Source organism: Pagrus major, chromosome 8 (assembly GCF_040436345.1).
Source record: "Pagrus major chromosome 8, Pma_NU_1.0".
Lineage (NCBI taxonomy): Eukaryota > Metazoa > Chordata > Actinopteri > Spariformes > Sparidae > Pagrus > Pagrus major.
The window spans coordinates 2,210,688-2,228,235 of record NC_133222.1 but is presented as its reverse complement, the minus strand read 5'-3'; the positions used below and the strand labels follow the sequence as shown (position 1 = coordinate 2,228,235).

The 17,548-nt window shown below is 44.3% G+C and overlaps 1 protein-coding gene across 1 annotated transcript in view; it reads left to right on the top strand.

Moving 5' to 3' along the window:
- The first annotated feature begins 1,436 nt into the window (after window positions 1-1,436).
- Window positions 1,437-17,548, top strand: part of LOC141000849 (RNA-binding protein Raly-like) — a 28,412-nt gene continuing 12,300 nt past the window's right edge. The window contains exons 1-3 of the mRNA XM_073471729.1: window positions 1,437-1,530; window positions 2,472-2,547; window positions 13,540-13,590. Coding sequence (XP_073327830.1) covers window positions 1,437-1,530; window positions 2,472-2,547; window positions 13,540-13,590 — 221 coding nt within the window. The remainder of the gene's footprint in view (window positions 1,531-2,471; window positions 2,548-13,539; window positions 13,591-17,548) is intronic.

Here is a 17,548-nt window from a genome sequence, read left to right as displayed (position 1 = left end):
TACTGAGTGCCATTCTAGTTGTGCATATTGATTTAAATCATCAATCACTTCCAGTGTAAAATATATATGTCACCGTAAGAAAAGTAAAACTTCATGTAGCCTTCAGTTTCATATTTTAAGATATTTAAACATATTGTTGCTTCACTTACATTTGATAGCTGCGCTTCCTGTTAGTCTGGACTCTTGTGTCCTCTTGAAAAGTTGAAATACTCAAAAATGTGATATGTTTGGAGCTCCAGACCAGAGTATACTGATAAAACTACATAGCTCTCAAACTTCCCAGCAGTTGTAGTAATACTGCGACGGTAAAATGGCTCGTTAACTATCCAAATTAACAAAGCTAACAGGGGAGGTATGTTGTGTTTTCCCTGCTCTGGTTTTTTAATAGCACAATGTAAATTTTCACGGTTTGGTTCAGAGAAACTTCACAGCTGGTGCAACCTTTCATCGATCTTTAACGCAGTTCAATGATCAAAGTTAAATCTTCAAACACAGCAGCGAAGTGAGAAACGTCCGAACATCTCCTGTGACGGCAAAACAGACGTTCAAACAGGAATTATCGAGTTCTGCCACCGAGACGATGTCGACGCAGTTTGTGTGAGATCAGATTCAGCGAACAAAACAAACTTTGACCACATGACGACTCTGAAACTCATCCACCCGCTCTGAAACTTTTCTTCGTGTTGGAACTGACACAAACCTGATGGAGGCGGACACATCATGATCACTCTGCAGCGATATCACCTGACAAACAGGTAAAAACAAAGATAAACGGATGGACTGAAGTGATCGCTGTGGCCTCATCCAGCAGCCGGCCTCTGCTCTGCTCTGCTCTGCTCTGCGCTGGATTTCCTGCCAAAACTTTGAATAGCCTGTCCCTGAAAACCAATAACCATGAGGGTGTGAAATTGTCCTGTCATCACTCTTTCTTATTCCCTCCTCTCTCATTTTCCCTTCTCTTTCTCCTCCAGCCCCCCTCCATCTTCCCCCACCTCTCTAAAGCTGATGTGTCGTCCAAACAATGTGAAGCAATAAGCAAGCAAATAGCTGTAATCACTCAGTCGATGATGCACAATCACCCGCTCAGCGCGCGGCGGGAGTCGTGGCGACCTGGCAGCCTTATCGATCTCAGGGGGGAGGGGGGGGGACAATTAAAGGCACCCCGGCAGTTAACAGATGGTGAGTGACGGCGCTCATAAACCTCGCACTAAAAGACTAATGTCCTACAAGCTGCAGCCGGCGTGAAAGCCATAAACAACCCCGCCGCCGACTGTCAGCGCGGCGGGTGGGGAGCGGGCGATGATGGGAGGCGAAGGGCCAGCTGCTGCCTTCCCAAACACGGCTTGACGTGCGGGGGGTCCTCGCAGCCGAGCGCCGAGCTCTGATGGAGGTCGAGGAGAGACAGACTGCTCTCAGCTCTCAATTACAAAATCCAAATGGTGACTGAACGGTTCAGTCTGACAGAGGAGATGGAGGCGAACAGAAAACCAGAGAGGACGCCGGTACAAGTCTGCTGTGACTACGAGAACAGTACTTTATAATCTCAGCAAAGACAAGTGTGTCGTCTCAATCGTACAGTCATTCTTCATCACTCTAGGATGTGTTATTTGCAGCCTGATATATGTTTATATAAGAATTGAATAAGTTGGATAAATAACCACATTTTTAGAGTAGATCATCTAAAAAGTGTCTCTTGATTATCTATCTAGCTACAGATAGAAACTGATATTATAATCGCTGGCTGTCAGTGTCGCTATCGTCTAAACACCATCAAGTGATCCCAACGATATCGTTTGCTATGATCAGTTGTTCTTGGTGTGCACTGACAGCCGTTTAGAGTGGATTCAACCCGACAGTAGAAGAGTGAGGGTGAAGATGAATCCACATTTTTAAATCCAGAAAGTTAAAAACAAAACCTCTGAGCTCTTCTCACACCAGCACATGGATCCATATGGGAGTCTGGGTGTTTATTCCTCCAGACGTTCCAGCTCCACCCGCTCCTCCACCCACAACACTGTGCAAAGCCCTGATCGATTGCGTATTTGCATCTTTAGACTCGATGGTGTTTTCTGAAAGTGATCTCAGAGAGTTTTTCTGCGTCTCTGTCAGGACGTCAGTCACACGTTAAATGTTAAAGCATCATGAATGTGAGAGGAAATTAATTCCAGACTGACAGATGGAGGCCAATTAGACTCTCACGCCGCTCGTTAAGGTGTCCGGCTGAGCCCGCTGACTGTGTGTGTGTGTGTGTATGTGTGTGTGTGTGTGTGTGTGTGTGTGTGTGTAGCTCTGTGTTGTTTTTGTTTTTTGCTCTATTCATTATAACTTTGTATAAACTGCAGGTGTGTGTGCTGGTTGTTTGTTTACTGTGCAGCAGAGTCACACTGTGTCTCCCTCCGGTCAGCCGATGAGACAGTCGTCACTCAGAGTCTGACCTGAGCTGACGGTTTGTTTTTGTCTTTGGTTTTCAGACACCGGGATGAACGGCGAGCTGAGAGCCGGTCGCACCACCGCCACAGCCAAGAGAGGAAGCAGCGCCCCCAACAGGTGAGTCTGCTCCACTACGCTGCACGTCGTGGCTCAGGTGGTAGAGCCGGTGAGCCGTAGGCGGATAGCAGCCGCGTCAAGCTGCACAGAGCAGATCGAGTCCGACAGGAAGTCAGACGCAGCACAGAGCGTCCGGACGATCTTCAAAATAAAACACTCTAAACATACTTAAAACAGACAAATGACAAAAACGATTTAACTACGTAGCCGACTCACTCGTCATAGAAACACAAACATCGAGGAAAAAAGTCAACAACATGACGCTCTGCTTCTGAAACACTCCTGGTGGGATATGAAGCAACAACAGACTGAAGATTGACTAGAATAGATATTAAAGGGGCATTATGTAGTTTTGGAGAAGAAATTCAAACTCAGAATTTTCATATTTACAATATTAATGAGGTATTGCAGTATTGTGCTATTAGTATCTGAATACTTGAGGCAGAATGCGTCTGATATATCTGATATCTAAGATGTGAATTCAAGACGTTTTATTCCTGATAATGTTTGGAGCTGTTTTGCCAACATGTAGTGATTTACGAGCACACTGAACACTTTGAGCAGCAGCAGCAGCACCGTCGGCGCTGAGAGAAGCTTTGAGTGCTGGTTGTTTGTCTGTTTGTGTGAAGCCGACAGTGAGTGACGGTCCAGCTGTCCCCAGCTTTAACCTCATTCTCTGTTTACATGGAAACTAAAGCCAAACTGTCCTCCAAATCCCACTGCCGCCCGCCGCTGGACGGATTAAAACCGGGACGAACACGACTCAGCGCCGGCCAGAGTTGGGATTTACAGCAAAGGCAGCCCCACAGAGACTGTGAGGATCTGTGGAGAGAGCCGGTGGGAGCAGTTCACCCCGCATGCACTGCTGAGACGTTCACATATTTCAGAGCCGTCCTAAATAAGCTTCAATTCTTCATCATCATAGCAAAGAAGCTGAGGTGAAGGGTCACAGAACGAACTGAGAATCTTGTTTGGATGATAGATTTAATGCTGCGTCTGTCAGTAAACAGTAAAGTAAAAGTTCCAACACAAATTAAAACAAAACAATTCCCTTTATCATAGAAAACAAGTTTTTAAAGAAGGTTCCTCCTCCAGATGCCTCAGCGGTTTGGTTCACTGCCAGTCAGCCTGCACCTCCACAGATTAGCCTGATTAGAGCGTGTTGGTGCTGGCTGACCATAGTAAGCAGGCACTTAGCAAAAGATAACAAAAGCTGCTATTTTTCTCTTTTCCACAAAGCTGTGTCTACGCCCCGCACAAAAAAACACTTAGTCTGGGTTAGAAAAACAGTGTTTTGTCTTGTCTGTTTTGGGTCGCCACAAACACGGCTGCAGACGTCCGACTTCCCGTCAAAAATCAGCTGGAAAGTGTCTCAAATATCCACTGGTGTCACTTTTACAAATGTTGAAACACAGCGGTCCCTCGTCTGAAACATCCAGCGTCCTCTCCACCTCCCGACATGAAAGTCAGTGAATTAACTTGTGAACGTGATGTGATGTGCAGAAAATATAACTGCTAACATATAATCCTGGGCTGAAAGATGTGTCTGACATTTTTATTTACTTGTACCTCAATAAAAGGAAACACATTTACAGATTGTACAGTTCAGTTGAATAGGAGGCATCTTCTGCTGATATTTAGTCTCAACAGGCTCATTACAGACGTCTCTGCGATGTTTCCTTTCAGCTTTTTTTCCAGAGAACAGAAGGTTTTTCGGTCAGTCGTGCAAAGTGAAACACAGACTGCAACATGTAGCCCAGTGGAGATGCAGAGGTTGAGAGTCGGGTGCTGGTGATGACAGGCTGCAGTCTGGAGCTTCGTTTTAAAAGTTCATATTTTAATGTTTCCTGTGTTTCCGTGTGCTGGTGTGTTGAGGAGGCTGTGGGATTCGGGTCAGGAGCTAAATGTTTTAATCATTTTCTCTCCAAGGAAACTTTGAAAAAAGCTAGAAAGAAACTTGTGCCGACGTGTTTTCTACTGTAACTCGTGAACACTGTTGTCACTGATAAATGTTGGATCCTCGCTGAGCTCCTGGAAGTTTCCGCTTCTCAGAGCAGGTTTAGTGTCGTTAGTTTTGATTAGCAGACTGAGGAGGAGGCCGAACCCATCTGGAACACAACCTGGTGTGTTCAGACGGGGAAAGACTGCAGGAAACACACACGGATGGGGAGGTGTGTGTGTGTGTGTGTGTGTGTGTGTGTAAAAGCAAAGTCACTCATATGAAGTGAAAGTCTCAAAGTATCTGATATTAAATGTACTTCAGATGTTGTTGCTGCTCAGAACACAGCAGCTCTGACAGGCTGCAGATCCAGACCTTCTGGAGGAACAAACACCTGGAGTCTCATCAGATAAATAAATGTAGTGTGTAACAGAAGATCATCGCTGCACTTTACTGATCCAAGTCTTTGCATTTCCTCTCCTGCAGATATTTTGGTCTGAACTGTATTTAGCAGATTGTTGCACTTTGTTCATTTGCTCGCTCTGTTCTGATATCAGGCCTGTAAACCTCTCAGCGCCTCTAAACTTCAGGACTTCATGAGCTTCTGTGTATGATCGATTTACTCTCCAAACACTCAGATATCGTCTTGTGTTGTAGATTTTCTTGCAGTAACAGCGTACATGTTGCAGAATAGCCTGCACTCTGACTCGAGCCGGTATCGCCTCGTGGTTTATCGTTTGATTCCTCGCTCATTCCCTGATCCTCCAGAGCTCCGTCTCTCAGGCTGAAGCCCTCAGAGAGCCGCCTCTCACTCCGTCCTGCATTTAAATCTTTTTTCTCCCTGCAGACTTTCTTTTATGTTTTAAAGAGAAGCTTTTAAAGGGCTGCGCCTGCTTCTCTGAGCTTCGGTCTGACTGAGCTCCGGTCTGAGGTGAAGGAAACAGAGCTGGTGTGAGAAAACCATCATTCCCATCAGTCCGTCTCTCGTCTGCCATCGCTGTGATTCCTTAAAGCTCCCACAGACCGACTCGATGTGCGTTAATTGATTAGATTGTCCTGAATCTGATGAGATGATCAGCTGCTCAGGTGTCTCTACAGTAGATATCACACCAGCAGTTACTTATGTCGGGATGAAGGGAACAAACGTTTGAGTCTTAGCGTCAGGAAGTTGTAATCGTCTTCTACACTGTCACAATGTCACAGTTGCTCTGATTAGAATAAAAGTTAATGATGCACGATAAATATCAATCCGATATATTATAGGTTATATATCAGTATCGGTTAAAATCATAGCCGATAAACGGACCTGACAGTATTTGAGAACTTACTTCCAACAACTCCAGTGCAGCTTCATCCTGCTCCTCTAAAACTGGTTCGCATTTTGTCAATAAACAGAGAAGAAATATGAAACAACTGACTAATTTACAGTGTAGATTAACAGAATAATTGCAGATTTTTCAGACTTCAGCAGAAGATCGACTGTAAAATAGAAATGAAGTCTCAGTCTCACTAACAGCGAGAGTCAACGTGAACAAACAGTTGCGACTGTGTCTCAGTCTGTCTCCATGTCTGTTGGAGTCAGTGTGAAGTGAAGCTGTTTGTCATCATGTTGGATGATCTGTGTCACAGAGTCCAGCAGCTGTTAGTTTAACATGACATGATGTCTTCAGTCAGAGCCGCTGTCCTGCTGAGCACACACACACACACACACACACACACACACACACACACAGAGGCATTGTTGTTTGCTGCAATTATGCAGCTGCTCTCCGGGGTTTCACTAAATCACTCCAGTATGATCGATGGCTGCATCCTCACCGTGTCTGTACTTCTATGAGGAGCTTTAGTGCATCTTCACGCCCTCACAGGGGCTCTGTGAGAGAAGGTGTGAGTGCTGTTGTCTTCAGAAATGGATGTGGAGCGGTTCGTTACATTATTAGGGACCTTAAAATCAAAGGTCGTGGATTTGGAGAAGCGTGACGCTCGTTTTCTCTCTGCTGCTGAAGTAGACGAGCATCATCCCAGAAGCCCTTCTTGCTCTGACACGCACGGCATGCTGGGACGCTTGCGGGTTGCTTCCCACCGAATCCGTTTGAATTAGGCTTTAATTAACTGATGAGGAAGCTTCCCAGACTCCCAGCAGGTTTCAGTTTGTACAGTTTTTCACATTGATCTGTTTTTCTCTTAGAGGTGGAGTCTGCGACTGCACAAACATCAACCGAGAGAGAAAAATCAGAGGACAGACAGAGGACGAGAGAGAGAGGGAGATAGAGAGAGATAAGGTGTTGATGGGGAGAGAGAGAGAGAGAGAGCGCTGTGCAGAACACTGTAATTATGTCTTCTTGTCCCTCGATCGCCCTGCTGAGATGAGCGTTTAGTGGAAAGAGATGAATCAGCGTTTCCTTTGAGGAGAAAAATAACAGCTCGATAAGGAGGCCACACACACACACACACACACACACACACACATACACACTAAAACAAGAAAACAAAAACCATTTAACCCACCACACACACACACACACACACACACACACACACACACACACACACACACACACACACACAGAAGATAAAACAGCCTCCCTGTATAAATTTAAATGTGGCCTTTGATGGAGATGTGATGGCGGCGGCTGTTTTCCCTGTTTCACTTCATCGTCTCTGAAATGACCGAACGTGTTTACAGGCAGACGAAACATTCAATTTAAATATATTTAAGATCATAAAGCAGATAAATGTTGACCAGCAGAGGCACCACGCTGTTGTTGTTGTTGCAGAAATATTTCTTCAATCTTCTACATTTTCTTTAAGTTTTATGTCTCGTGTGTTTTTATTCTGCTGACCTGATCTCAAGTGAACTCAACGCGATGATTTAAGATCATAAGAGAGTCAGAGGCACAAATATTTTGCACTTTTTCATTGCAAATTTACAACAAAACTAACATAATTGTTACTTGATTTGACAAAATAATTAAAAGTGAAATGATTCAAGCTGCAGATTGTAAAAACCTTTAGCTTCCACACTCCAGCAGCGTGTTTCCATCTGACTGTCAAATGAAATTTAAGCAAACTTTGTCATTTTGAATGGGAAAAAAGAAGTAAATTCAGAAATAGGCATGTTTCAAACTATAAATAAACTAGAGTACGAAGAGTAGTTTCATCAAAGTTGGTGGTGAAGACGACGTTACGCACGGCTGTGAGGAGAAGAGCTCATCAGAAACAAAGTTTTTCTTCTTCTTCAAAAATCTGCAGTTATAGTTTGAAAGTGAAACGCACCGTTACCTTGAGTAAACTTGTGTATTTCTCTGTTTTGAACATTGTTGGAAACATTTGGGATGATACAAGTAAACAAAGGTCCGGTCGTTTTCACACATTTTAATGTAGAATTTTTCCATATTGTGTCTGTCATGAACATTAAAATTAACTAACCTCTACAGACCAAAACCGTCTTTGTAGCAGTGAACGTGTGCCATGTAAACATGTTTATAGGTCGGGCATTTTAATATGAGGGTCTAATGGGATTGACTGCCTCAAGTGGCCATCTGAGGAACTGCAGTTTCTGTCACTTCCCCACTGGCTTCATTTTTCAGCCCAGGATGTTGCTGCTCGACTAAAACTTAGCTGTTGACTTAAACAATATTTACAGGGCAGAATCTGGTAACTGCAGTAACATCAAGGTGACAGCAGTTATCTACAGTCTCAGTGGACCTCAGAGCTCTCAGCAGCCTGAGGTCACCTCCTGACCCGCCGTTCGTTCAGAGCCGAGCGAGCTGAGGCGGCAGGAACACGGCTGAACGGCCCATTAACCGCCGCCTCACCACGAAACTCTACGGTACGCCACCGCTGATTTATGACACTGCAGCAGGCTGGTGAGGGTGAGCGGTAAATCAGAATAAATGGATGTGGCGGTGGAGTGTGTGTGTGTGTGTGTGCGTGCTTGAGGTGGAGGCACACAAATGCTGCGAGGAAGACGAAACCAAACAGCTCAGCGTGGTCTCACCTGCAGCCAGACACTCACCCAGGAAGACATGAATATGTATGAACACACAGACACACACAAGCGTTGGTGTTTGGTGTGTGAGGGGCAGGCAGGAGGGGGTGACTGAGGCTGAATGCTATCATTAGTGTTGGAGGGGGTGAGCGCTAAGTAGCAGCTATATAAATGCAAATTCCTCATCATTTCCTCGCCGTGTCTCCTCTCATTGTGCTGCGTTTGACTTCCGTTCAGCCACGTCTTCACTTCAGCCTGTAAATACTCTCCTCTCTGCTCACCTCCACTTTTTGTCTTCACCTCCCGAAGCTCTTTTTGTAAGAACGAAGACAACTCTCCTGTTTAAAAAGAAAACCCGCAGACTTCTCATATCACTCGCTGCAGAATAAAGAAAGGATATTTGGACAGATCATTGATTCCCCCTCTCTACTAACGCTCTCTCTAAATGTGTTTGTCCGCTGTGTTTATTGACGGTCTTTGCCGCCGTGTAATTATTCCCATCAGGACAGCCACTGAGTTCTCTAATAACACCATTAGGGTCTGCAGCAGTACAGCGCGGAGCAAATTAAAAGCCTTATTAACACCTGAAAGGGCTTCTTCACTGTGATTATGAGCACAGTACTGACGCAACCTCACAGCTAAAGTGTTTTGTACAACAGCAGCGGTGTAAAGTAAGCGAGTTACTTACTGAGCATTTCTTTATATAATACTTTATACTTCTACTACATTTTAGGGGGAGTTATTGAACTTTTTCCTTTTTCAGGAGATGCCGCAAACCCCCCGGGGTTGTCGCCACAAAACACGAGAGATGCCGTGACCCCCTCGTCCAAAATATGCAGTTTTGTTGCCACAAAACACACTGGAGGTGCCGCGACTCCCCGGTCCAAAACACCCTGTTTTGTTGCCACAAAACACGGTAGAGATGCCGTGACCCCCTCGTCCAAAAATTTAGTTAAAGGTTTTGGCAGCACAACGTAACACTTAGAGAAAGGCAGAAATGTGTATCTAACATCAGTTTAATAAACTTAATATCTCAACCTTCATCTCTTACGTACAAAGGAAATAAAAACAGCTGAATAAATTACGAAACTTTAACTTTCAGAGCAGATTCTTCTCACATCACATCAGATCAGTCTATAGAAACTGTTTCTGCCTCACAGAGCACAACAGCTCATGATGATCTACTGCAGGTGACACACCTGCAGTAAGCATTTTTAAATTACTTTTCCTTTACGCACAAAAAAACCCCGTCCCCCAGAAGTCATTTTTATATTGTACTTTTTTTTCCCAATTATAAACATAATCGCTGGCTGGATTATGTCGAGTGAACATTTTACTGGCACATTTAATATGTAACACCTGCCGGATATGTTAATTAACATTTCCATAAGTAAGGAAGAAACTAATCCGGTTTCCGTCTTAATGTATTTATTGTTGCAGATTAGTTTTGTGCAGACTTCGTTTCTAGGAGACAGGATTGATTGGTTTTATAAACGACGTTTACACTGTTGGTTTCTATATGTGCGACTGACTTTTTATGCCCTCTACTGCCAATTATTATTATTTTTATAGTTATTGGATTCTCGTTTAGGAGACTGAACCGTTCGGCATTTGTGTTAAGAGCAACTTAAACTAACTCCACTTTGGGTTTGTGCATCTTGTGTACGGTCAATTTCTTCCACTATCAATCGATCCTGGTCCCATTTGGACGCCTCCGACTATCTGTGAACGTGATGTGAGTCAGGTTTACTCTCTACCTGTCTGGAGAAAATGGGTTTTTTTTAAAATGCAATAACTTTAAATGTACCCACTCAAACAAGATCAAAGTCAAACAACATCTTCATCGAGTTCCTCCGACAGAAGGCCCTTTAAATGCTGGAGGAGCTGCGGTGTAATTAGTCAGCTGAATTGAAATCAATTGAATGGGGAAAATTGCTCCAGCAGCCTTCAGGAGTGACGACGGGAGAAAAGACAAATGATGTAAAAATGAAGGTGTGTTCATTTTCCTGAAGGCGCAGCAGTGGACCTGAGCACAGACTGTTATACATAAAATCCAAAACAGCCTGAAGGACATTTTTTACAGGGATTTTGAGGACTCCAGTAGCCGCTCGTATCGCTTCTTATGTGCCCATAATCACAGCGAGGAGCGTGATATCTAATTACAGAGATAAACCAGCAGTGCGAGCCATAAAACAGTCGTTTAGTGTGATCCCGGCTCGGAGGAGCGGAGCTGTCCTGCAGATCAATAGTCATGTTTAAAGGTTTGCTCCTACACAGCTCAATAGGAAACGCTCGACTGAGCCGAAGCTCTGAGGCGGCCTCAGGATCGATGCCGTCGTTAAACGCTGATTAATACACATCACGGCTGATCAAGATGAATGATGGCAGCGGCAGCGGCAGCGGCAGCGGCAGCGGCAGCGGCAGCGGCAGCGGCGGTGAAGCGACCGCTTACAAACAGTGGAAGGATCTGAATATGGCACCGAATCACCTGTTTGTCTATCAGAGTCATTACGTTTTCTATCTGTCTCTGCCTTTATCTGTCCTCAGTTAGAGAGGCTGGGTGTGTGTGTGTGTGTGTGTGTGTGTGTGTGTGTGTGTGTGTGTGTGTGTGTGTGTGTGATGGATATTGATTGGTTATTGATGGCTCAGTCTCCTCAGTGGATAAATAGTGCCATGCTTTAGAGTTCAGTCTGCGTATCTCCTTCATCATCCATCCAGCTGAGAGAAGCTTTCTTTGAGTTCGACCCATAAAGGTCAATTTACAAAAGATTTACAGATTAACATCCACAACAACTGCCAGTGAAGACTGAAACTGTCCTGCCAAAGATAAAAATAAAATAAAACCCTCTAAAATGATAATTTGTGGTATGATGTGAGACTTAAGCCGTTATAGTTTCAGTTGAGTCTGAGGCGGCTGCTCTGCTGGTGGCTTAGTGCATAAATAACAACATATTTATTGTATATACACGATCAGACACGACATTACAGCCACTGACAGCTGATGTGAGTAACACTGATCTTCTCCTTACGCTGCAATGTCCTGCTGGGAATAGACATAAGCAGAGTAATGTAGTTTATGTTGTTCAATGCAGCAGGACTGCACAGATTTGTACATTGAGGAGACAAAACAACCTCTCCACAAACGAACGGCACAACACGGGAGGGCCAACTCCTCAGGTCCAGACTCTGCTGTCCACTTACATCTGAAGGAGACAAATCATTCCTCTGAGGACAACAATGTAAACGTCTTGTCCAGAGAAGACAGATGCTTTGAAAGAGGAGTAAAATAATCCGTCTATGTCAAACTGGAACGACATATCACCCACCTACGATGCTGAGTTCCCTCCCCAGACAGCTTAACAACCATTCACACCCGGGCTCACCTCGCACTAGCAACCCACATGAAGGCCGGTTGGGTCAACGACGCACAAGTGGCCGTAACGACTCTGAAACTCAGAGCTCACACGTGTCCTTAACGACTCTGTGAGGACACTCCCACACAGAGTTTAAAAGCCTGCAGCTCCTCCAGTTAGTTAGAGCTGAAGAAGCCTCTTGGATGAGAGGTGAAACATCTTCAAGGAACTGAAACAAGTCCAGTTGCCTACGATACAGCACCTAGACTTACCATGACCTGAATCCACACACCCACCACCCATCCAAACACCATTGTGGACCAACTACACTCCCTCTTGGCGATGGCACTCCCAGCAGGACAGTGTACCCTGACCCACCACGAAAACTGCTCAGGAACCGCTTGACAAACACAACAAGGCATCGACCTGACCTCCAAATCCCCCAGATCTCAGTCCGATCCATGGAGGCCCACCCCCCAACATACAGGACCCAGAGGATCCAGCACAAACATCACCCCCGGACCCTTCATCGACAGGTCAGAGCTGTTTTGGCTGCACAGGGGAACCTCCAGGTGGTTTTAAAGTTGATCGCTGTGATTGTAGTGACGGTGTATTGATAAAAGCGCAGCAGAGATAAGATGAAGAAAAGAGTCGTTATTATTTCAGTGGAAACTTGGAGTCGCGTGTGGTGAGTGAGAACTGGTACCGGGCCTCTGTGGTTTTATTGACCCAATAAAACAGTCTCTGGGTGAGCGAGTTCAGTGCAAACACAGCCTCTGCGTGCTGCCTTGCCCACAGGCTCTTTGGCACTGTGATAAGTAGGTCTGAAAGCCATCTGCTCGGTCCAGCTTCAGCTTCTGTGGAGCGGCTCCAGAGCCACCAGACCCAGAACAGAGACTCTCCTCTCATTAAATGTTGTGTGAAACTGATTATTTACTCAAATAATTGATCAACATTGTCTGTTTTATTCACTGTAGTTATGATGTCAACATGTTGGGATCTGGTTTCCTCTGCTGGTCTCCACTGTGTTGTGTTTTCTACTTATTTTAGAAAGCCTTCACTTTCTTGATCTTTCCTTTTCCGCTGTATTATATTGTAGAGACTGGTGTGTTATTATGAGGCGTATTGTGTCCTATTTGGCATCATAGGCAGTAAATAAAAAAGGTATTAAACATCTGTAACGTCTCCATATCGGTAAGTTAATGACTGCTGTATAAACAGATTGTAAATGAGAACACAGTAAAACACATTTTTAATAAATAAATAAATAAAAGTTGTCTCCTCTCTCCTCTGTCCTTTCTTTTCCTTTCTCCTCTCCTTATCTCCTCTCCTTGTCTCCTCTCCTCTCCTCTCCTCTCCTCTCCTCTCCTCTCCTCTCCTCTCCTCTCCTCTCCTCTCCTCTCATCTACTTGTCTCCTCTCCTTGTCTCCTCTCCTCTTCTCTCCTCTCCTCTCCTTCTCCTCTTCTCTTCTCTCCTCTACTTCTCTCCTCTCCTTCTCTCCTCTCCTCTCCTCTCCTCTCCTCTCCTCTCCTCTCCTCGTCTCCTCTCCTCTCCTCTCCTCTCCTCTCCTCGTCTCCTCTCCTCTCCTCTCCTCTCCTCTCCTCTCCTCTCCTCTCCTTCTCTCCTCTCCTCTCCTCTCCTCTCCTCTCCTCTCCTCTCCTCTCCTCTCCTCTCCTCTCCTCTCCTTGTCTCCTCTCCTTCTCCTCAGATCTGACTATGAGATGGAGTATGACAGATACCCTGATGATCACTATAACAGGTACTGAACATCTGTTAATCCTTTTCTTCCACGTCCTCTTTATGTCCTCGTACTTCCAGAGTTTGTATCATTACCTCATTAATATTGTAAACATGATTTTCTACTCCAGCAGCACGTAATGCCCCTTTAACTGAGCTAACAGATCCTGAGAGGTAACAGAGCAGATATTCTTACTAAAGCTTCCTGAGACTGAACTGATATTTTGGTCCTGATCCACCAAACGATTCAGGCAGCCGCTCCGGACGACCTCATGTCATTTTCAGTGTTTCAGCAGCTTCTGGATGTATTTCCCTGAGTGAGTCACACTGCACATTTTCAGCTGAGATGAGGAAATTGTTTGCCCTCTCCGCGAACATGAACTGAACCTCGACTCTCCATTTGTGTCGAGCTGGTTTCCGGTCTGATGGCTGCGTGCACCAGACTGAGGTTAGAAAACGATCCTCCCGTCTCACAGAGATGTTTACATTCCCAGGGAGAAAGATGAAAACTGAGAGTGGATCCCAGTTTGACCTTATCGTGTTCAGCTTTCAGCCAGTTAAAGAGGGTATTTTGTGAGGCTGAGTGCAGCTGCTGGTCGCTCCTCCGCCTCCATCCTCAGCTCAGATTATTCTGCATGGTGGGAAAACACAAAATACAGTTTGCACTCTGTGAAGTACATCGAAGGCTCAGAGAGACAATGACAGACCTGAGCTGAGAAGATTGATAACTCACAGGGTAGAGACAGAGAAAGAAAAACAAAATGCAGAGGTGAGAAGTACAAAAGTACAAATACTTCACTGTACTGAAGTACAGTTTTCAGGTATCGTTACTTTAGTTTGATGCATTTGAGGAGAATTATGGATTATTTTTATTTTGCGTCATCTTAAGTTTGCGTTCGACGAGACAACGTACAAGACGCAAGAAGACAGAAACAGACACGGAGGGAAACTGGAACGGGGAGAAAAGGTGTGTTTTCATTCATTTTTGTTAGATATAATATTTTGAGTGTATTGAAGCGTGAACAGTATCATGTGCATCAATGTCACAGCACCCAACTGGAAAAACTTAAGAGAGAAAAACTTCAGAGAGAAAAAAAGAAAAGTTCACATGAGTTTAAATGAGCAGAGGGTTATGTGAGGAGAAATAACAACATTTAAACTCTTTAAACTGAATTAAATTTGCTCTGATGCAGAAAATAAATACGAAACTAAATCTTTTTTTTCTTTTTTAAACCAAATTACATTCAATTAAAATAGCCCTGATGCAGAAAATGGGAAATTACAATTGTGTGTGTGTGTGTGTGTGTGTGTGTGTGTGTGTGTGTGTGTGTGTGTGTGTGTGTGTGTGTGTGCGTGTGTGTTCAATTTAACTGCTTCAATCAGTTTTTACTTTGATTTATTTACTTTGGGGTTTTTTTTCATTTAACTTTCCTCATTTTCTCATTTTTCTTCTTATTAACAAACATTCAGATAACGGAGCAGATTGACTGAACTGATTTAAGAGAGAAGTGAGTCTGATGAAGAGGAGGAGGATGAGGAGGAAGAGGGGAACATGGGGGAGAGACAAAGGAAGATAAACTTGGAGAAAGATGAGATCAGAAGTCTGTGAGAGCGACAGAGAGAAAGAAATAAAACGGAGAGCGAGGAAGCAGAAGCAAAGAAAGAGAAAAGAGGGAAAAGATACAGAGAAGGATCCACTGGAGGAAAACAAACATCCTTCCATCCAAATACATTTCATCAGAATTTACAGAGAATCATCAAAGTAAAATTCAGATTGATATCTGAAACTGTCCGATCCACTGAAGCCATAAAGGCCCAGCAAAACGCCCTCTTATTGATAACGGGCATCGAATGGACAGTGAAAGTGGTCGGCCTGATTTAGAAGTTAGTCTCTATTAGGACCTGATGTAATTATCTTTCTCCAGTTTCAAATCCTCTCCTATCAAAAAAATAATTAAACCAATGAAACATCCTCCTGAAATGATTTGTTTTACTACATTTGTTCTTCGTTTAAGTTCCAGTTAATTCCATTATTCTCGGCAACGGCTCTGCTCACAAATCAGCGAACACGAGAGGGAAAATAATCTGCTCTAAACACATTTTTACTGGAGCTCTGCTGTTATTCACAGCCTGTAAAACAACCTGACAGCACTGAAGGTGACACGGCTCTTATTTGTGCACACAGAGGACTCAGCAAATTCGAGACAACAGAGAAAAAAGCAACAAACACTCTTCTGCCGTGTGTCGGGGGAAATGTGCCACTACGGCAATTTAGAGTGAAAGAGTTGACAATTCGGTTCGAGCTGCGTCGAGATGATTGTAAATCATTTCCTCGCTCTCAACCTGCAGTTCCTCCTGCATCAGCTGCTCCGATCTCACCTGAGCTGAGCAGAAACACACACCGAGAGGCAGAGCGAATAAAAGTACTGCTCAGTTTACTGAAACACTCCTCACAGATAGTTACCTTCAGTTCAAATCAATCATATCAACTGAATGAACAGAAATGGGGGCACATATACACCACATATGGCACACATACAGCATTTACACTGGAGGACTACAACCCGAAAAGAGCAGCAGTCGGCCGGTTAGGAGGGACTGCAAACGCTGAATAGGGTGGTGTGTTTACTGGGGAAACTACCGGTCGTAAGCACTGGAGGAGAAGCCGGAAAATGTGATACTACCAAGCAGACTAATCACAGTCGTTGCTGCGACGTGCAGTTACATTTCTGGGAAGAACATCAGGCTGCAGCGTAGATTCAATGCAGGAGCATAAATCGAGCTTTAGTTACGGCTTCAGCAAAATATGATTATAATTAAGTGGAGTGAACCGTTTTATTACAACAGTTGTAAAAAAAACAACTTTTAATTGTATTTAATGAGAAAGAGAATAAATGTCTAGTACAGCTGAAACAGTGGAAAATAAAACTAAACTTGTAAATAAGCTTCCAAATGACTGAAAAGACAGTTGAAAGGACAAAACAAGAACATTTCATTGTGTGTGCAGAATAATACAGTTAGATTAAGTAGAACATGTTAGAAGATCCAGGAGGACACACAGTCGGACAGAAGTTTGTCCTCTCGGTCTGCAGTGAAACAACCTTTCTGTGGTCGTTGTGAATGTTAAACAAGGTGAGTCAGAAAAACAGCAACCTCACTTGCTCACTCGACTTTCCCTCAGAGAAAGGTTAAAAAGAAGAAACGGCCAACTAAAAACTAAAATGCAAAAAGCTGGAAGCAGCGGTGGACTGACAGCGCCCGACCGCCCCACCACGGGCTGGAAACACAGATCACTGCAGGCAGCCGAGGACAGGTGGAGGAGGAGGAGGTGGAGGATAACTGTATGTTAGCTGTAGGAGAAGAGACCGAAGATGAGAGAGAGGAGCAGAGGACCGAGAACAACGGAGAGAAAAAGAGGCTGACAGCATGAAAAACGAGTGTGTTGGCAGCCGGCAGCCGCTCAGATAAACGCTCCACTCAGTTTCCATCCGCGCTCCTTCCTCCGTTCACTCGTCTGCATCATCCTTTTTGTCTTTTCAACACTCGTTTCCTTACACATGCCCTCATTTCACACACGACAGAGGAGCTGATTCATTTGTGTTGTGCAGCTCTGGTTCTGGTTCAGTTACTGCAGGAAAATCTCAGATCTCAGAATCAGAATCAGGTTTTCACACGCTGAGAAGTTGCTTTGTTTTATACGACTAACATGGGAAGAGGAAAGAAGTCGAGCACTTTAAAAGCCAAGATCATAAAATGAAAATAGACAATGAAAAGTATGAAGAAATATCTACGTATCGAAATGAAAATGAGCTGTTGAGGATGGAACGTTCATATCAACTAAAGATTATCATGTTGAATGTATAAGAGACGTTTCTTTACGTTAAAGCCCTCTAGTGGCCGGAGGAATTATGACTCCAGTCCATCGGGAGCAAAGGAGGACGTAGTGTGAGCGACTTACTACTTACTGCTACATGCTACTG